The sequence below is a fragment of the Schistocerca piceifrons genome, chromosome 7 (genome assembly GCF_021461385.2).
Source record: "Schistocerca piceifrons isolate TAMUIC-IGC-003096 chromosome 7, iqSchPice1.1, whole genome shotgun sequence".
Lineage (NCBI taxonomy): Eukaryota > Metazoa > Arthropoda > Insecta > Orthoptera > Acrididae > Schistocerca > Schistocerca piceifrons.
The window spans coordinates 390,800,417-390,821,760 of record NC_060144.1 but is presented as its reverse complement, the minus strand read 5'-3'; the positions used below and the strand labels follow the sequence as shown (position 1 = coordinate 390,821,760).

General features: G+C 41.0%; 1 protein-coding gene across 1 annotated transcript in view; it reads left to right on the top strand.

The window, feature by feature from the left end:
- LOC124805731 (venom carboxylesterase-6-like) overlaps positions 1 to 8,375 on the top strand; it is an 84,649-nt gene extending 76,274 nt beyond the window's left edge. Inside the window, exon 8 of the mRNA XM_047266302.1 lies at positions 8,253 to 8,375. Within this exon, the coding sequence (XP_047122258.1) occupies positions 8,253 to 8,375 (123 nt within the window). The remainder of the gene's footprint in view (positions 1 to 8,252) is intronic.
- Positions 8,376 to 21,344: the final 12,969 nt, after the last annotated feature.

The following is a 21,344-nucleotide window of genomic DNA, read 5'->3' as shown; positions in this document are numbered from 1 at the left end:
GCATAGCTTACAGCTCTCACCCAGAAATCTGTTACCCCAACAGACAGCTAGATATTTACAGAACTTTGAGGCAGGCATATGAGTATCGGCGAGTGCACAAAAAGGCGGTCTGGAACCGCGCGACCGCTACGGTCGCAGGTTCGAATCCTGCCTCGGCCATGGATGTGTGTCATGTCCTTAGGTTAGTTAGGTTTAAGCAGTTCTAAGTTCTAGGGGACTGATGACCTCGGAAGCTAAGTCCCATAGTGCTCATAGCCATTTGAACAAAAAGGCGGCATGAATGATTCCTTCCATATTACAGTAAAAATGTTTTCTGCTTGGTTTATTAGGAAAGAGATACCAGACATAGTTATATCTTAATAAAGGAAGACCAAACACAGCAGTAAACGGCCTGGATAATTTTCTGGGGGACCCTGCAAAGCTATCGTGTATCACCACTCTCGTACAACAATGAATTAGGCGAATAAAGGAGTTTTGTAATTATTTATTATAAGGACTTTTACCGGTTTTAAAAAACAAATAAATTTACTATAGAAACAAACGTAAATTGTCACATAAGGTGATGAAACTTCGGTTCCATTATTCTGCAACAATTTTCATCTTTAGGTCGTCAGCGGGCATAATCTGGTCGCAAAACACAAACTGAGCTTACAATGCCATAAGAAAATGCAAATGACAATGGGTTAACTCATTCAGGCCTCACTTTTAAAATTGTTCGTGGTAAATAGTACATGTCAACAGTTTTATTATATAATACATGATTATTTACCACTATTCATGTATGTCACCAAATAAATAGGTGATACATATATAAAGAACATATTGAACATAAACAACAACAACAACGTTTCGCATTCACTCACGCTATACCTGGTCTATGACACGTGATCATAAGATATGGAACACATTTAGATTAGGGCACACGCTCAGACTGTTTACAAGCCACACTGGGTATCTCGAACTGCTACTGTATGTGGTCAGTCGCAACGCACTCTACACAATCAATACACCTAAACCAGATTTCACTACAGTTTTAATGCACGTTCATTTACCGCAAGAAAGAGATTTTTATAACAGTATTAATTAATTCTTACATAATATAAACTGAGTAGCTTGTAAAACCTGAAACTGAATAATGCAAAAAACTTTCTCGCTCTAAAAACTATTACCCACATGTCTTGCAAAAACTGACTAGAAACAAGCAAAAAATGTACAGTAATTTTATTTTACTAAACTTTCGTAAATTGTCCACGTAAATGCACTGAAGAGCCAAAGAAACTGGTACACTCGTCTAATATCGTTTAGGGCCTCCACGAGCAAGCAGAAGTGCACTCATGGACTGTGCGGTTGGTCCCGGAGGAGGTTCGAGTCCTCCCTCGGGCATGGGTGTGTGTGTTTGTCCTTAGGATAATTTAGGTTAAGTAGTGTGTACGCTTAGGGACTGATGACATTAGCAGTTAAGTCTCATAACATTTCACACACATTCGACCATTTGACCAAGCAGAAGTGCCGCAACACGACGTGGCTTGGACTCAAATAATGCCTGAAGTAGCGCTGGAAGGAACTGACGCCATGAGTTCTGCAGGACTGTGCATAAATCCGTAAGGTTACGATGGGTGGAGATTTCTTCTGAACAGCACATTGCAAGGCATCCAAAATACGCTCAATAATGTTCATGTCCGGGGAGCTTTTTGGCAAGCGAAAGTGTTTAAACTCGGTAGAGTGTTTCTGGAACCACTGTGTGGCAATTCTGGACGTGTGGGGAATTGAATTGTCTTGCTGGAATTGCTCAAGTCCGTCAGAATGCAGAATGGACATGAATGGATGAAGGTGATCAGACAGGATGCTTACGTATGTGTCACCTTTCAGAGTGGTATCTATGTATATCAGGGGTCTCATATTACTCCAACAATTTCAAACGAGACTAGTCCGACCAGGCAACATGTTTGCAGTCATCAACAGTCCAATGTCGGTGTTGACGAGCCCAGGTGAGGCGTAAAGTTTTGTGTCATGCAGTCATGAAGGGTACACGAGTGGGCCTTCTGCTCGGAAAGCCCATATCAGTGATGTTTCGTTGAATGGTTCACACGCTGACACTTGTTGATGGCCCAGCATTGAAACCTGCAGCAATTTGAGGAAAGGTTCCACTTCTGTCACGATGAACGATTCTCTTCAGTCATCGCTGATCCCTTTCTAGCAGGATCTTTTCCGGCCGCAAGGATGTCGGACATTTGATATTTTACCGGATTCCTGATATTCATGGTACACTCGTGCAATGGTCGTACGGGAAAATCCCAACTTCATGGCTACGTCGGAGTTGCTGTATCCTTTCGCTCGTGCGCCGACTAAAACACTCACTGAAAGCTTCATAAGGTGCCATCTAACAACTGTGTTAGATACTTGTCTAGGCGTTGTGGACCTCAGCGCCGTATTTTGCCTGCTTACATATCTCTCTATTTGAAAATGCATGCCTGTACGAGTTTCTTGGGCGCTTCAAAGTATTTTTATGTATTATGTTAAACCGTGGTGTCTAGAATGCAGTCATTGCTTCAGTACATTAGCACTGATGGCATTAACTATAAATTGTCAAAGTATGATGTACCAGTAACTCCCTCAAACACCAATTCCTAAAAAAACGAACTCCCAAGTAGATAATGTCGTGTCCCCAGAACTGCATGTGCTATAAATATATAATTTTGCAGGTACATTTAGGGTATTTATGGATGCTGTCCGCAAAATGTGTTCCCAACGGAGTTATCAGGAAAGAAGTAATAAATTAAAACCTCATGCGTGAAATTTCAGATTTATTGCTCAAACAGTCAAAATGTAATAAGCTATAAATGTTTTTCCCTTTTTGGGGTATGAGCAAGAAAATGTTTCGAAAAGATTCTAAATTACTTGCAAAATATGTTGGAAATCAGCAAACACACTCATTTTATAGTACTGGATGACTATAGTCTGGGTAATTTGCGTGCCATGAATAGCGCTGCCTCAAGAAATAGACGCAGTTTATAACTATGTGGAATACTGTACATCAAATTTTGTGCCCCAGATTGGCCGTTCAGTTATATAGATTGAAAGATACAGTCATTATTGCAGAAAAGGACATTAAAAATCGATGCTCGAGTGAGAGTAAGTAGTCGGTTTGTCACCAGACAAGGTAGCTACAACACTTGTCATTGTCTTTGAAGCCGTGGTTGCTGGAAAACATTTAAATCACACACTGTGTATAGATACCATTATATATATGCCAATGACAAATATTAATAATACTAATTGTTCTCTGCTTATAAACTCAGATTTTTTATTTTAATTTCTATAAAGATCAAAATACTGAAACGTCCTCGGTCCCGCAACATTAATGTGACCACCATCTATGTTCAGCATTAACGTGCAGTAACTACTCACAGACGGCAAGGGGCAGAACTAGCTGTGCACTGTATTTAAAGTATGGGAGGTGGGGGGGGGGGGGGGCGGGGGGGAGGAGCGGAACAGCAGTGCAGTCGTTGTCGAAATACAGAAAAGGAGCGATTTATCTAACGTCTAAGAGGGCATGATCATTGTGTTTCGGTCCCAGGGTGGAAGCATTTCCGAAACGGCTAAGTTTATAAACTGTTCTCATGACGTCGTGGTCAGAATATACTGTGCGTGCCAAAATGCCGCTATCCGGCGAAGGTTACTGAGGTACACCACGGGCCGTAGATGTGAGGGGTGAGCGACGGATGCGGAAATGTGTACGGGCGAATAGACGTGCAAGTGTTGAGGAATTGACTGCCCGGGTGAATCAAGGAGCTACCAGCATTACAGTGTCTCCTCACATTGCTGCGAATGGGCCTCCGCAGTAGGCGCCTGGTGTATGTAGTCAGGGTGACTGCTGTTCATCAGCGACGAAAGCTGGAATTCGGACGCCATTACCGCAAATGGACATCCACTGAGTGACAACTGGTGGTCTTTTCATATGTATTACATTTTAAGCTCTATCGGACTGATGGCAGTTGGTGTGTACGGTGTGAGACGTCTGAGAGCAAACGTCGTGAGACAGTCATTGGAAGGGTCCAAGCCTAGGTGACGTCGTCATTCTGGAAGGTACAATCAATTCGTTTTTCCTCGGTATGATGTCATCTACCAACACGTGTCACACAGCTCGCAGTATAAATGTGTGGCTCGAAGGGCACCAGGAATACATTTAGTCTAACGTACCCCTCCGCACGAAACCCCCTGAACTGAAACCCAGTCGAGATTCTGTGAGATTACATCGATCGGGCTGTTCGCGCTATGGATCTTGAACTGAGAAACCTAGCGGAGCTATCCACGGTGCTAGAGTCGGCATGGTTCCACCTGCTATTGGGTGCCTGACTCCCATCCTGCACGCCTTACAGCTGCCTGCACTGCAAAAGGTCGTTCCCAGGCTTTTGACAGGTGGTCACATTACAGTGATTTGACAGTGTATTAGGCCAAAAAAGGGTATCTTTTTATGTTCACTGCTAAAAACCCGTAAATTAGAAATCTGAATGATTTGTTAGAACAAAATGACTATCACAATGCTATAAAGCAAGATTTTAAGAATATTTTAAAAGTTAATATATCTGGAAAAGGAATAAATGTTTCTTTCACACCACCGCTGAAATACAAGTTTCCCAACAAAAGCTCGGCTTATTTCCTTCATCATTACTCGCGATGTTAGTGACAGAAAAATTATATTGATAATCATGTTCAATTTAAGAAGAATTACATGAATCGTTTTGGTGAAAACATCGTAATCGATGTCATAAACGCACACCGGGTCTGTAGTCCACGCGCTCCATGTCTTTGTGATTCATACAGTTGCACTACATAGTGTAAATGCACCACAGTAAAAAATTTATCTAGTAGGCTTGCTGAACACTCTGTGCTGTGCAGGTGTTGACAATGGACGCTGGTCTCGCTTGAATCCGCAAGATAAGACCGATAAGTCAAAATTCGGTCACTACTGATCACTATTGATGAATGAACTGTAGCAATTCGAGTGCACTCAGGTAATTTCCAAGTTTCAACTACTAAACTGTAAACATACAGCATTAACGATCTCCAGTCAAACTGAAACACACTCTTTCCAAGTTCCTCTACAATCTCAGCAAAGAAAAGAGTATAACCATAACAGATGAAAGATGGCATGGTCTGGAGGTCACACCACGAACTACACAATCCCGTCCACACTTTCGCTAGCAAATCTGTAGCTTGCCGGTCTACTGCCGCATGAAACCATCTGCCAAAAGTGAATGACCGTACTCTCATGTTTCGTAGTCCCAAACGCCTATCAGTTGTTACCACAGCAAAAGTCCTGCTGTTAAGCTACCAGCTCCACTGTGCCTGTTCCTTTTTTCCTTTATGCTGCCACTCCTGTGCAACCCCTTCACATTTGAGTAACACTTGAACCCAGTGTTCGCAATTATTCGTTGCATACATTCCAATCTCCTTCTTCCCATACAGATTTGATCCATTACAACTTCTCATAGAACCATGGAAGTTTTACCGCGATGTAACACGACCTATCAGCCTGGTCAGTGTTTCCCACATGTTTCTCTCCTTGCCAATTTTATGAAGAACCCCATCTCTTATGTTATCAGTTTCACTTAATCTTCGACATACTTCTATAGAATCACATTTTAAATGCATTGATTCTCTTCTTTTACACCTGTCCCACAGTCCACCATTCACTTCCATGAATTGTTAGGCCTCATATATATATATCGTTTCGGCGTGTCAGAAGGTATTTTGTGTATTCCCGTTTTCCTAATCCACTCACGAATGGTTCTTGGGAAGTCACGAGATATAGGTAGGAAACAGCTATAATATAAAGGTTCGCTCTTCGAGGAACATACACTCTCGGAACTTTAACAGCCGACCGCACCGTAATGCAGGGCGCCTCTCTTGCAGTGTCTGCCACTGGAGTTGACTGAGCACCTCCCTGAATCTTTCGTGCTCACCAAACGAACCTATGAAATAAACTTAAGAATAAGAAAGTCTAACTTACAAGTGAGGATACCAAAACCCACTTTTTGCCATATTTAATTACCTTCCTGATAAAACGTCACGTTATTTGAATGAGCTGTTCCTCTAAGTATGACATGCATCAGCAATTGAATATTTTACGCAGATAATTTCTCTCTGATTCGTTAATTACTTAGGAAAAATACATAAAATTACGAGGGTCATTCAATAAGTAATGATCAACTTCTTTTTTCTCAGAACATATTTATTGTTAAGTGTTAGAATTTGGTGACAATATACATGAACATGTCGTGTCCATGTCCTATTTTTCTACATAGTCTCAATCATGTTCATAGCAATACGCCAACGTTGCGGAGGAGCATGTATTCCCTGCTAGTAAAAGCTCTTGTCCCTTAGGCGTAGTCATGTTTTCAGTGCATGACTGACACTCTCGTCGTCTTCAAGGAGTGTTCCTTGTAAAGAATCTTTAGGCGCCCAAAGAGATGGAAGTCCGAGGGTGCCAGGTCTGGACTCTAAGGTAGATGAGGCAATGATGTCCAACCCAATGTGTCGATGTGTTATCTGGTCCTCAGACTTATGTTTGGGCGTGTATTATCGTGTTGGAGCAAGATTTCTGTTGGATTCTTGTCCGATCGGACACGTCGGAAACGATTCTTGACTTTATTCAAAGTCTTCACGTATGCCTCTGAAATGATGGTTGACCCTCTAGGCATCACATCCACGAAAATTACGCCATCACAATCCCAGAAAACCGTCTTGAATTGTTTCGATTGTGGAGAATGAGTATTATGCTACTCCATGGACTGCCTTTATGTTTCTGGGGCAAAGTCGTGCACCCAGCTCTGTCCCCCGTAACAATCCGTGACGTAAAGGCCTCTCCGTCGGTCTAAAAACGCTCCAACAATTCAGATAAAATGGCCTTTCTTTGAATGTTGCAGTTCGCTGTGACCTTTCGTGCAACCCATCGTGAGCACCTCTTTGAGTATCCGAGAGTCTCTATCATTGTAGACACTTTCAATGCTGACTGGCAACTGTAGAGCCAATTGTCGAGTTGTGATGAGCCGATCGGCACTAATAATGGCAACCGCACTATTCAGCATGCCTGGAGCAGTGGCTGTGACACGACGTCCGTGCGTGGCTGGTCATTTAGCTCTGTTTCTGCGTCTCCTGAGGCTGTAACTTTCTTTACCCATCGGTGAACTGTACTCCTATCAACTGCATCATCCCTATATACTACCCAAAAACGTTTATGGATGTTCACCACGGTTCCTTTTTCTGCAACAAGAATTCAATAACAGCATCCTGCCTCTAACGTGAGTCGTATGTAGACGGCATTTTGACGCTGTACTACAGCTCTCCCATCTGCCAAAGCGGTTCGAAACGTCAGGGGCGTACACAACAAACATCAAATGTGAAGCACCAACAAGAACGTTTGTCTATGTACATTAAAGGCTTTTTAAATATCGTGGGGCATTCCTTATTGAACGGTCGTCGTACATTTAAAATAATGATGGATACTACACCCTGCGCTAGTAAAGAAATAAATCATACGTAGTGTTAGTGATGGAGGCAGTAAATAGTCCTTTACTCTTTGTAACACTAAGTAAGTCAGTCAGTTACCTGATTCATTACAATGTTGGTAAGAATCGCGCACAAATGTTTATCATAAACTTGTAGTTAGCCAAGTTGTCGAGGTAGATAGAAGAAATGCAGGAAATAAAAATTAATTTCATTCAAATTTCATAACTGTTTTCATTTTACACCATTTCCGCTACAGGCAAATTTATTGCTTTTCACAAATAAATAGACAGTGATATTGCTCGTGTTTGTAGTTACAATGTACCAATCTGAATAAACAAACGAAAGAATAGTTACATCCTCACGTTCACTATATATTTGCAACATACATACATCTATAATAACAGTTTTTGATTACCATAATTATTTTGTGAAATAATTTTAATCAACTTTTCCAATAACATTTATATGTGTGTTCAAATGACTGTTTCATCATTGAGGATACGTTATCTTATTTTCTGTTTACAAATTATGATTTTTCAGGTGACATCGAGATTACGTTTAAAATTTATTACATCGCCACCCATCGGATAGGTATTGTCGTTCGTATTTGTGCTTGGTTGGCTCACGTCCAGGTTTTTCTTCATGTCAAGTCCACAGCAAACCACTAAGAATGGCGAACAGGGAGCTCCAACGTGGAATTTCATTTTTTGTATTATCATATATCTTACGCATGTTTGTAGATGCATCAAGCCAACAAAGTCATAAATTTGTCAACGAGGGCATCACGTTATGTCATCCAAGTGGTGGGTAACAGGTTGGTGGCCGAAACTTGGGGCAGTATATCAGCAACATTTTGTGCGTGAAGCAAATAAAATGGTACAAAGAAGATTATCTTTAAAATAAAGTTGAACATTAATACACAGTGACAATAATTTCGTTTGAGCAGAGAAACAAATAATTCCATTAAGTATACGTTTATCCTAATTATTGCAAATTAATTCTCTCGATATTTAGAAGAAGAAAGATACTCTTCGCTGAAAGCGTTTTCTATAATTAATATTCTATTCATATTTGTCACTCGAAAAGTAGGCCAAGTTTATGTACCAATGGTTTGCAAATAGGTATCCCCCATCATTGCACTCGAAGGTCTGCAGTGTGCTGCGGCTTTAATGACAGTGCTAACTATTATTTGCATTCAATGCGCTGGTTCCCGTAGCATCCATCTGTTGTTATGGCAGTAACAGTGGGATGTAAAGTATGACAGTGTGAACCAGATTAACAGTTAGTAGGTTCTGTAGCTCACTTCGTGTACCATTCTAAGTGTTCAAGTCACTGTGACACCTCAAATTAGAAAGTGTTCATCTTGGATAACAACTCTATCATGACTTTCACACATCCCTGTTTCCAATGTATAATACTGGAATCCGGTAAATGCTATAAAACGTTCTGTGCTTCTCAAAGTTGTTTTGACCATTTTTCTTGGGTTAGCAGACCAAACGCTCTTGACCACTGTCTACATACCACTATTGCAATGAATCGCAATAAGTGACGTAGAGTCAACATGGCTCCACCAACCAGGGTAGCCGAGAGCGCTAATGCGCTGCTTCCTGAACTCGGGTAAGTGCGCCAGCCCTGGATCGAGTACGCCTGGCGAATTAACGGCGATGGCCAGTATGCTGGCCAGCCTTGATGTGGTTTTTTTGGCGGTTTTCCACATCCTGCTAGGTGAACACTGGGCTGGTCCCCACGTTCCGCCTCAGTTACACTATTCGCAGATATTTGAAGAAGTTTGCACTATTACATGGCTTATACTAAACACAACCCGAAATGGTACACTAATTCCGTCACCGAAGGTTCGGGGTGGCGTCAGGAAGGGTATCCAGCCACCCTCTGCAAATAACAGCACCAAATCAATAGTAACACGGTGGAGCCCGCGTTGCAGCGGGAGAAAGGCCGCAAGAAAGAAATAAAAAAAGTCAACTTGGGTCCAATTTCGCCCCACAGTACATTTAACGAACAGCCCTCCAACAAATATCACAAGGTAAGAAATTCCATTTCCTAGTCGTAACTGAATTACTAGAAAGCAAGTAAGTAAAGATGAAACAAATCTGGCTATAATAAAACTACCGATATCGAAATTTGCATCTATGTACTCGTATCAATACAGTTGTAAAAGTTATAAAACTGAAATTATTCATTTCTCACCATAACTGACTGCACTTATGCCTGCATTAAGCGCATGATGGGATCAATCACTATTCCCTTCATCAAAATGGTGAAACCTCTACAGTGGGTCAGTGTACATCTATCAGAAAAAACAATTGTCGAGATACAGAAACGTACATTACGTATGTTTTTGTGTACATAGGAAGACAAGCATCAGAAACTCTCACTGTGTGAGGGAGGGCATTACATAGGTGAAATGTAAGCCCAGAATGGTTTGTTATGGAGGTCAATAAACTGGGGCTTAGAAAATATCGTCGACTTACTGCTGCGCTGTAAGGATGCCCCAGATAACAACGAGAGGGGTCTTTCTATGGAAAGAAAGGCACCCGAGACTATCTCCCTTGGATATCAGACCATATCGTGGGCGACTCTCAGGCTAGTATTCTACCGCTGTTCAGGGTGTCTCCAGGCAGGTATTCTCTGGTCATAAGGACTCTATTAAAAGCGGGACTCATTATTAAAGGCAATTCTACTCCAGTCAATAGGGTTCCAGACCGAAGACACGTCTGGACAGCGGTCGTGCCAGTTCCTTCCATAACAGGACCCCCTTTGGTCGTCACCTGCGGCAGCCTAACAGCACAGAGGTTCGTCAGTGGTATTCTAAGACGCATTTGTTGCCCTTCGTGGCAAACTATCCTACCCGCCTGCACAAGACAAGACATTCTACGGCCTATCTTCGTGCTTGCCAGACAATATTTTGGCTAACAAGGTTGCCATATCTCTACCCAATCAAGTACATTTGGAGAATTGTTGCTGGGGCTCTCCGACCATCTCAGGACTTTGACGATCTAATAAGCCAATTGGACAGAATCTGGTGCAGTATCCTTTACTGGGACCCAGTAACTCTATCAATGAATGCCAAACTGAATAACTGCTTGCAAAAGGGCCACAGGTGTATCAACGCGTTACTGACTTGTTCAATCTACGAAGCTTTTACTCTTGAATAAATTATCCATTTTACCTGAAATTATAACCTTTTATTTGTCTATACAAGTTCACCACATCTACCAATTTCAGTTCATTTCGGACAATTCGTTCATTGTGCTTTTTTTTCTTTTTGTCTTAGCGTGTACTATAGTTGCCATTTCTCATTACGTTTGTTTAACAGAGATGTTATGACACCATATGAGGACACTGTCACCCAGCTGATATGACGGCATCTGTCACCAATTGCTGTCAATGAGTTGCTATATCACAAAGTGTAATTACAACTTGCTTAATTTTTTTTTCGTTTCATGTGGATTCATTGCACGGAAGCTTAGTAATTGCTGAAAACTATTAATTATCATAAGGTTGGTCTAGTTCGTTTTGTCGAAGTACGAGATAAATCATTCATTTTTTCCTCAAATTGATTTAAATGCTGTTCAAACGTATGTAGCCTGTGGCGACAGTAAGTTCTCATAAACTGGTATAGCTCTCTAAACACCCTCTCCAGGGTAATTCCATAATAGTATTGAGATTTTCGTATTTGCTTAAATCCATGTTCTTGCAGAAAATCCTTCCACTCGTTACAAGCGAACGTAGTGCAATTATGTGAAAGAACTGCATTAGACTGAACAAACCTCCGCATTTAATCATTTTGCACCTTTCTAATTATAGGTTAACTTGTAGTACGTGCCAAATACAGCCACACATGTTTAGAAAACACGTCGTACAAAAGTACCACAAACCCCATTCCTGCTCTGATTCAAGGCAGTAGGTCACGGTTGTTAGTAGCCACTATCTGTAATGATTTCATAGGTAGGACAGGATGCGGTTCACCCTTTCTACAGATATTGGAAGATTTTGCCTTGTAGAAAAACAGACAAGCTACTTCTTTTTTAATTTATTTTAATAACAATACACCCCCGTCATCCTGGCATACTTAACCACTCCAAAGTGACCCCATGCATGATCTACATACCAAATAAGTTTATTTTCTGCCTAAAAAGGTTTACAGACGTATAGGGCATTAGAGTTGGGATGTCTTCTATAGACTTAAACTCCGTTATGGGCTTTATAATGAGAGATTAACTTTTTAAGTGGATTTTTTGCAGCTGATGCTTCCCTCTTAGCTAACTAAGATCAGTTGTATGCATCACTGCCATGTTTTGCTTTGACTCAAGAAAAAGTTTCTCCTAGGCTCACTTTCATTAAGTAAAATGTAATGTCATGCCATATCATTGACAGGTGGTATAAACTAGATAGGGTGTGTGTTATCACATTACCTTGGTCCCTAACGTATACAATCTTAAAACAATATTCCTGTCAGGAAGTCGACATTCTTTCTAAACCTGCAAGCAATAATTGATATTTAATAGAAAGCTAAGGGCTTTGTGGTCACAATACACATTTGTACAGTGCCCACATAGGTAGCGACAATATCTGTTGAAATTCCACACTATAGCTGATGCTTCTAATTCAACGATGGAGTAGGATCTCTCGCAACTGCTATGGATCATTATTGTGAATCCAACTGTGGAAATGGTTGTTTAGCATTAATTGGATGTATCTGAAACAGAGCTGGCCGGTGTGGCCGTGCGGTTCTAGGCGCTTCAGTATGGAACCACGTGACCACTACGGTCGCAGGTTCGAATCCTGCCTCGGGCATGGATGTGTGTGATGTCCTTAGGTTAGTTAGGTTTAAGTAGTTCTTAGTTCTAGGGGACTGATGACCGCAGATGTTGAGTCCCATAGTGCTCAGAGCCATTTTGTCTGAAACAGACACTCTCTTATACCAATATCTGATGTATCATTGAGAGACAAAAATCCTGTGTCATGTCTGGATGGTATAGTAACTTTGCATTGCAAAGAGCTTGCTTGACTTTTTTCAATAGCTCGTTGGCATTTCCTGGATCTGTACTACTGAACATGTTTTTGAGTAGCTGTGACTGTGAGAGAGCTTCACTGTTTGCTAACTGATTCAGAATAAATGAATGATAAAAAGTTGCTAAACCAAGTAAAGGATTTAATTGTTTCATATATTTGGGAAATGGAAATTTCGTAACACTACTTAATTAAGAGTTGTCACGTTCAAGCCCCTGTGGTGTGCTGATATGTTATATTATTGCACTGAAATTTAGATTTCTCTAATTTACTGTGCCTCTATCCTTATCAAATTTTCGCAAAAATTTTCGCTGTATTTTGAGATGTTCTGCGGAAGTGGGGGTAGCTGTTACTAAATCTGGATATTTTGACTAGTGGAAGTTCTGAATCCATTCTTCCCAGTTTTCTGGGCTGGTCCTGATCAGAACCAACAACCTGTTTATGAAACTTTCATCAAGGACTAAATGCGTGCTACTTACTGGCTTAAATACAGCAAGTAAAGGATTACAAAGAGAATCCAATCTAACAGTTTTCCAATTTCTGTCGTCACCGCTGGTCGCTTGGCCCAAGGAACACTGTAGGAAGCATGACACTATGTTTCATGAGGACATACTTCCAGTTTACACTGAAATCCATGTATAATACAGGACATCCCTTAAATACAGTATTGTAAAATTTAAACATTTGTTATGATTCTATAATTAATGTATCATAGATATAACCTGATTCTTTATCTTTCTTATTTATGGCACCCTGTACATTTGTGCTTATTTTGTCTACATCATTTTTCCTGGCATCCTTGGACTCTCCCGTAAATCTCAGTTTAACTCTCTGATAAAATTTGTCAGTAATAAAATCCACAGTGAAATCATGACAACTCCTTTGACATGTAGTTCCTAGCAGAGAAATTGACACCTGTGTACCACTCACTTAAAAACTCCGTTCCGACAATGCAGTCAGTTGTCGGACCATCTACAACGACAAATGACTGTGAAAACATTTCCCCTAAATTTCTGTTGGGTTACATTTGGGGCTAACTGTTTCCACAATCATTAATCCTGTTCCAAGAAATGTTCGTACTTCGTTTCCAACATCAGTGCTTGTAAAACCCCATCAGATAAGTTTCTTAATTCTGCACTTTTGTCTAAAATTATGACTATGTTTTATCTTTTAACTCTGCTCTTGTCTCCTGACTGCACAATGTGTTCATCATTTGCATCACAGTCTGTGTGCTCCTGGCACAATACATCTTGCATGTGTACTCCCTTAGATCTTAATAAATTTGATGGATGCTGCTTGCCCCTACGATTCTCAGAAACTGCACTAGGGGGGGCACATTTTGGCTTTATCTAATTTTCTGATTTACTATCAGTCAGATGACTGAGGACTTCTGTTATGCCCACTCTGGAACTATGGCTTCTAGGAACACTATGTGATCAAAAGTATTCGGCCTTCACCTGAAACATACTTTTTGCATATTAGGTGAATTGTGCTGCCACCTACTGGCAGGTACTCAATATCACCCATCTCAGTAGTCATTAGACATCGTGAGATAGCAGAACGGGGCGCTCCGCGGAACACACGGACTTTGAACATGGTCAGGAGATTGGGTGTCACTTGTGTCATACATCAGTACAAGAGATTTTCACACTCGTAAACATCCCCAGGTCCACTGTTTCCGATGTGATAGTAAAGTGGAAACGTGAAGGGACACGTACAGAACAGAAGCATATAGGTCGACCTCATCTGTTGACTGACAGAGACCACCGACAGTTGAAGTGGGTCATAATGTGTAATAGGCAGACATCTATTCAGATTATCATACAGGAATTCCAAACTGAATTAAGATCCACTGCAAGCATGTATGACAGGTGAAGGTGAGAAACTGGGATTTCATGGTCGAGCGACTGCACATAAGCCACACATCACGCTGGAAAATGCCAAACGACCCCTGGCTTGGTGTAAGGAGCGTAAAAATTGAACGATTGAACAGTGGAAAAACATTGTAGCGATACTATGGTAGAATGTGGGTAGAGAATACTCAGTATTGTAGAACACTCAGTATAATGTCGTTTACTGAAACTGAACTACACTTCTCGAACATTCACTATATACACACAAGAACAAATAACTTGTAGACGACCACTCATCAAGAGCGTCGGTGAGGTCCGTCGGAGCTAGTCCTAGCTCGGCGAGGAACTGGCTGTACTGCTGCTGCGCTGGCCTTATAAAACCGGGGGAGGCCGGCGGAGTACTCCAATTTTCCCTGTATCTGTGAGGCGACCTCTAAAGAAAAAGGTTCGCATTAGTCTCTAGCAAGTTCTGTTCGTTTTGAAGAATTGTTTTCCTCTTGGTTGCCTCTGCAAGTGCTTGTGTATGTTATATCGTACACAGGGGTGTCTTGAGTGTAGTCTGCCTGGCAGGGGCCGTCTGTGGCAGACGCAACAGTGGGTATGGCGAATGCTCGTTGAACGTCATCTGCCAGCGTGTGGTAGCGCCAAGAGTAAAATTCGGAGGCGGTGGCATTATTGTGTGGTCGTGTTTTTCATGGGGGGGGGGGACTTGCGCCCTTTGTTGTTTTCATGGAACTATCACAGCACATGCCTACTTTGACGTTTTAAGCACCTTCTTGCTCCCCACTGCTGAAGAGCAATTCGGGCATGGCGAGTGCATCTTTGGACACGATAGGGCACCTGTTCATAGTGCACGGCCTGTGGCAGAGTGGTTACCCGACACTATCATCCCTGTAATGGTCTTGCCTACACAGAGTCCTGACCTGAATGATATAGAACACCTTTGGGATCGTTTTGGAAGGCCGATTTCGTGCCAGGCCTCACCGACGATATCGATACCTCTCCTCAGTGCAGCACTCCGTGAAGAATGGGCTGCCATTCCCCAAGAAACCTTCCAGCACCTGATTGAACATATGCCTGCGAGAGTGGAATCCGTCATCAAGGCTAAGGGTGGACCAACGCCAAACTAGATTATAGCATCACCGATGAAGGGTGCCACGAACTTGTAAGTCATTTTAAGCCAAGTGTCCGGATACATTTGATCACATAGTGTAGGTGTTCATATTGGTTAACACATCTAAGCTGCAGCAGTCTATTTGTTGGGCGATAGAAGCAGTAACCATCGCTCTTAGTATCATTATCATGATTTCTATCGTAAGTATCATGTGGGCTGTTAGTGTGCAAGTTATGAGTGAGTGTCTGATTTTAAATAATACAAACATCGAGACAAGGACCCAGATCTTTCAACGGTGCATTTATTGGTTTTCCCTTATTTGTACGAGCTATTTCGCTTTAAAAATGCGAAGCACTTCACCATTTGCAACTGTGTCATCCTAATACATGACCTTGTTATCAAATATAGTGAAGGAGGGCCAGAGATTGCCCTGGAGGTCATTATACAGTTTGGGATTGAAAATATCTTTATGGAGTCATTCTTAAACTTATCTGGCCCAGTATTTTGCAAATAAATACCTTCAAACTTCCTCATGAGTTTCGAAGTTACTTGCAGCCTCTATTGCCCAGAGTGTTGCTTCATTTCACTTGGCTTCATTGTTGGCTGCAGCACTGTAGTTTGGTTTACGAACTGGATCTGGATCGTGGTACAAATACCACTCAGACTGGATGAATTGTGAATCACACCAATTTTGATACCAAAAAATAGTTCAAATGGCTCTGAGCACTATGGGACGTAACATCTGAGGCCGTCAGTCCCCTATAACTTAGAACTACGTAAACCTAACTAACCTAAAGACATCACACACAGCCATGACCGAGGCAGGATTCAAACCTGCCACCGTAGTGATCGAGCGGTTCCAGACTGAAGCGTCTAGAACCACTCGGCCGCCAGGCCGGCAATTTTGAGAACATATTGACTCAAATTACTTGAGTTAATATATTAATGTCTTGCTTGATTGTTGTGCATCTTTTCCTACAAATTCAAGCCACCCCTCCGGGAGTAATATCTTTAATCCTGTAATGTGTTTACTGAGATTTGCTATCTGAATAATATGCTCTTTCTTCATTGTCCTAAATTGTTATCTACCATTTCACTTATGCATATGTCAGTTTCTTCTTTGTCTGCTTAAAGTATTGTTTCGATTTTATCATTCTATAGTTGCTCTCATTGTAAATATTTCACGTCATTTAAATTGGTTTTATGCTTGTTTTTTCTTCTAGACGGTGGGCCACGTTTCCTTTTATCGGTTTCTGATGATATTTAGTTGCTCTGGTATTATGACCTCCTGATGCTCAATAACATTTTCTGTTCTATTGACAAGGTCAGCATGTGTTTTGGCATTAGCAGTAGAAACTTGTTCCTGTGCGCGCGATAATTCTTTCTGTGCATAAGAAATGTCCTTGTGTTCACGAAAATTTTGTTCAATTTTAGTTAATAATTCCGTTTTCAACTTGGTCTGAGTAGTCAAAACAGTTTTAATGGCAATAATGACTACTTCAAGTTTATTTAATATTTCGACAGCTTGTTCTACAGCTTTACTGCTGGCTGATCGTGTTCGTTTCTCTCTATCTATAAAAATTACTCCAATAAAATATACAAAATAAATGGAGATTTACTTTATTTCAAAATTAGTAAAGAATTATTACCAACAGTGAAATGTGTCCTATTAAAAAGGTGCCAATTTATTAAATCTCAGAGCGCCTCACCTTCTAGAAGCTCCGCTCACTATTTTACGACCATTACGTGCTATAGTGAAACTGATAATCGAGAACGTAATTCGATCTGAAAAATTTTGACCGCTCTGCATGTCAAATTTTGGTAATGGCACTACTCTGTGAATAAATTAAAATGTATGATAAAGGTATGATTTGAAATTTTCCACCAAGGGGAGTATTGTTCGTCCAAATAGGTTTGGAAATTCTGAATCTTTGTCAGAAATTAAAATGTATGATAAAGGTCTGATTTGAAAATTTCCAGCAAGGGGGTATTGTTCGTCTAAACAGGTTTGGAAATTCTGAATCTCTGTCAGTCCTAGGTTTCCTTCCTCTCTCGCACTTGTTATAAATGGTGTACTGAGAAAAAGAGATGGACAGCAATTTTTATCACTGTAACAGTGCACCATCTCATCATTACAAAATACATGATGTCAATATTTATTTTCTGTCTCGTATTTTCTTGGAAGAAAAATATCATGGGGATGCCACTTAAATATTCTTTTTATTATGAAATAAGCTCAAGCACATAGTATGTTACTAACAATAAATGAATAAAGGCTAACTAGAAATGCATATTCCAGAAACCAGTTTTGACGTTATTTAAATAGCTTTCCGATAAAACGCAACGTTGCTTGAATGGTGTGTTTCCTGAATCAGTATCTCAACACACTTTTTATCTATAAGTACACCAGTTTATTTGTGCTAGTATGGAAGCAGTCAGAATTTTCGTCCTACTTTTCCAAAGACAGACCATAAGGTTAAACACTACAGGAATGAGAGAAAATTTCACATAATTAAACAAGAGACAGGCGACGGAATCACATCAGTGAGTGAATATCAACCTTACAGAGGTAACGTCTCTGTTATCGACTAATAACATGAGCAAAAGTGTCGTTAGAAGAGGTGCATTTCCGAGTAAACCACCTCTCCCCCATTTCCCGGGAATCTCGCTGGAGTTACCAAAGTAGAGTGTATCCCATGTCCCGAGCACTTCGGGAAGTTTTCCAAAAATACTAAAAAGGCTTCAACTTGTCAACGAATAAGATGGTCTGTCTAACCGTGATTAAAGTGCGTGAAATAAGTCTCTGGACTAAAACGCAGAGCGAATGATTATTTTTCCACAATTCATCGGTATCAGTATGGAAAGGATACGTTGCAAAACGTTCAGTTTGAGAGTCCTACTCAAAATGAAAGGTGTCTTCTGTGGCACAAACCACATTCCATGCCGCATATTCGTGTGCGCGACGCTAACCTAACTAAAAGGTGGGCAGCCATTTATCTGTGCGCAAAAGCATCACGTATGTGGATGGATACAGTAAGGCGTGTCTTGCCGGGTTGTGCGAGGTATGAGTGGAGCCAATCAGTAGGAATCCTAAGAGGCAGAATTCGTTTTGGGAGGTCTCACGTCAACTGACAGGATACTCTGCTGCTGTGACTGGTCCTGCTGATTTACTCCGCAGTACAGACGCCTTGTCTTGAAGACGGTTGTATTTTATGTGGCCTTTCATATCAGGCACAACTATATTTCTGAGCATGATACATTCTGTAGGCTCAAGTAACATACGAAATGTTAGATCTTAAAAGTCCTTTTGCCCCCTTAGAACACGTTGGGATCAATTGCCAATTTTTATTAATTCATTCGAGGTTTCAAGTGCGTTTCCTCAATGTAATGGGGTACAAAGGCACATGGTCCATTGAACTGTATTTATACATGAGGTATGTTGTCCCGTATTTGAATGTTGATCATTACACGACTCTGCAGCATAATTTCGATGTCTTACTAACTTACTGTCCTCTGCCCTTGATCTTTATTTAATTAATTTTTTTACGCGTGTCGCACCTCCACATGCGTTCGCTCAAAAACCATGTTCTCGAAACATATCCCACTCATTTTAACTGTATACAACTGTAGGGTGATGTAGCCTACCGAATGCAGAGACTACAGATTTAGTAAATAAAAATTGCGGCCATGCAGATAAGTGTGAGTCGCTATTGAACTTCGAGACAAATGCCAACGGAGGCGGAGACATCGAGATAATTTCTGCTGCCACACTGTCTCATTGTTTTCGGATTATTGGCCGAAGTGGGGCACAGATAGAAAAAATATTTTCACTGCACACATTGTATCTATCAGATGCAATTTCTTTAAATGCAGATTTAAAAAGTGCGTGAGTTCTAAAACTATGTTTCTAATATGAGATTTGTCTTGGTTAACTCTGGTTAAACCCCCTCCCCCAATCCCCTTTTTAAATCTGTATTACGTTTGCTTACGTATGGGTAATATGTAATATGCAGGGGTAACATTTCAGGCCACAAAATAAGAGTCAGAGTCTCATGTGGGTTTCCAGGTTAAAGTAAGTAAAAGCAATTTCGTTGCGTTTTCTCATCCGAAACACTGCACGTGGACCGGGTGAGTGTATTCCTCAGGGATAAAACTGCTGAGGTGATCGGTTCCTAGACTTACACACTACTTAAACAAACTTATGCTAAGAACAACACACGCATCCCTGCCCGAGAGAGAACTCGAACCTCCGGCGGGAGGGGCCTGGCAATCTGTGCCAGGGAGCCTCAAACCTCGCGGCAACTCCGCGTGGCTGAAATTGAAGTCATAGTTTCGAACAGATACGACGCAGTGAGAGATTTAACATTTGCTTACGTTTCTCTAGAATTCTGTTCACCGAAAAAGGATCGGATACATCACTGTCGATTAAAAATGGCTGGCAGAACAGTGCTGGTACATCTGGAACACAAATTATTTTTTGACTCCGCGTGTGGCACCTACGAAGATACCAAAAAATACGATGCAAAGTGGCGATTTCATTTAGGATGATAATTTAATCTCTCGTCAGGCTTTTGCTCTCCGTATTTCACAGAACCTACAAAGATAACACCAATTACCACGTAAGGTAATGATTTTAGTTAGTTAGGATGATAAATAATTTGATATCTCGCATTATGTGCTTGACTGCTATCAAAACGATTGAATATGAATAATTTTATAGACTTCTTAAGCATTTGTTTCCATGTCTGGCTAAATGCAGACCATTAACAGATTACTAAATATCACTTTTACTATAATTTAAGAATCTATTAATCCCTGATAATAGTAATGCCAATATTCTAAAATATTTTAACTGAGCAAATGGCATAAATATATTTGTCTCCTGTACAATACATACCAATTATTTCTATTTAAAATTAATCTACGGACATTATGCAGTAGGATACAAACAGCTGTTCCACTACTGAATTCAAATGTTCAAATGTGTGTAAAATCTTATGGGACTTAACTGCTAAGGTCATCAGTCCCTAAGCTTACACACTACTTAACCTAAATTAGCCTAAGGACAAACACACACACCCACGCCGGAGGGAGGACTCGAACCTCCGCCGGGACCAGCCGCACAGTCCATGACTGCAGCGCCATAGACCGCTCGGCTAATCCCGCGCGGCCCGACTACTGAAAGGAGACACGTTCTGAGACCCAAATTTGACTGAGAAGTTGGTACTTAGTACCTGTTCGCCTGATGTGTATTATGGAGTGAATGATAAAAAAAAACAACGTACTTTCCTTGTCTGAATAAGATGCTTGAAAGCGGTGGCGTCTTAACTAGACGCAGAATTTACATCTGTCAATGTGCGTAGAAATACCATCGAAGGGAGAAAGGAAGATTAGAGTTTAGCGTCCCGTCTGAAACGTGATCATTAGGGACGGAGAACAAGCTCGATGTACGAACGGATTGAGCTTTTCAAAGGAACCGTCCCAAAATTTGCCTTGAGTGACTTAGGGAAATCACGGAAAACCTAAATTTCGGTAGCCGGACGGGGAATTGAACCATCGTCCTCTCGAATGCAAATCCATTGCGCTAACCACTGAGTACCCTCGCTCAGTCTATCCTTTTCACTTTCCACATGCAATCACTCCAGTTACCAAAGCATTAAGCTGAGTAGGTTACTGACATTATTTAAATTGTGATGCAAGACGGTTTGAGCTCTTGTTTGAACAGCAATCTCAGTAGAGATACGATACGATAAGTTACACTGTTACCACCACGCAGACTGATATGAAGTGCTTTACGTAAAATACCTCTGAGATAAGAATGACAGGTCGGTCAC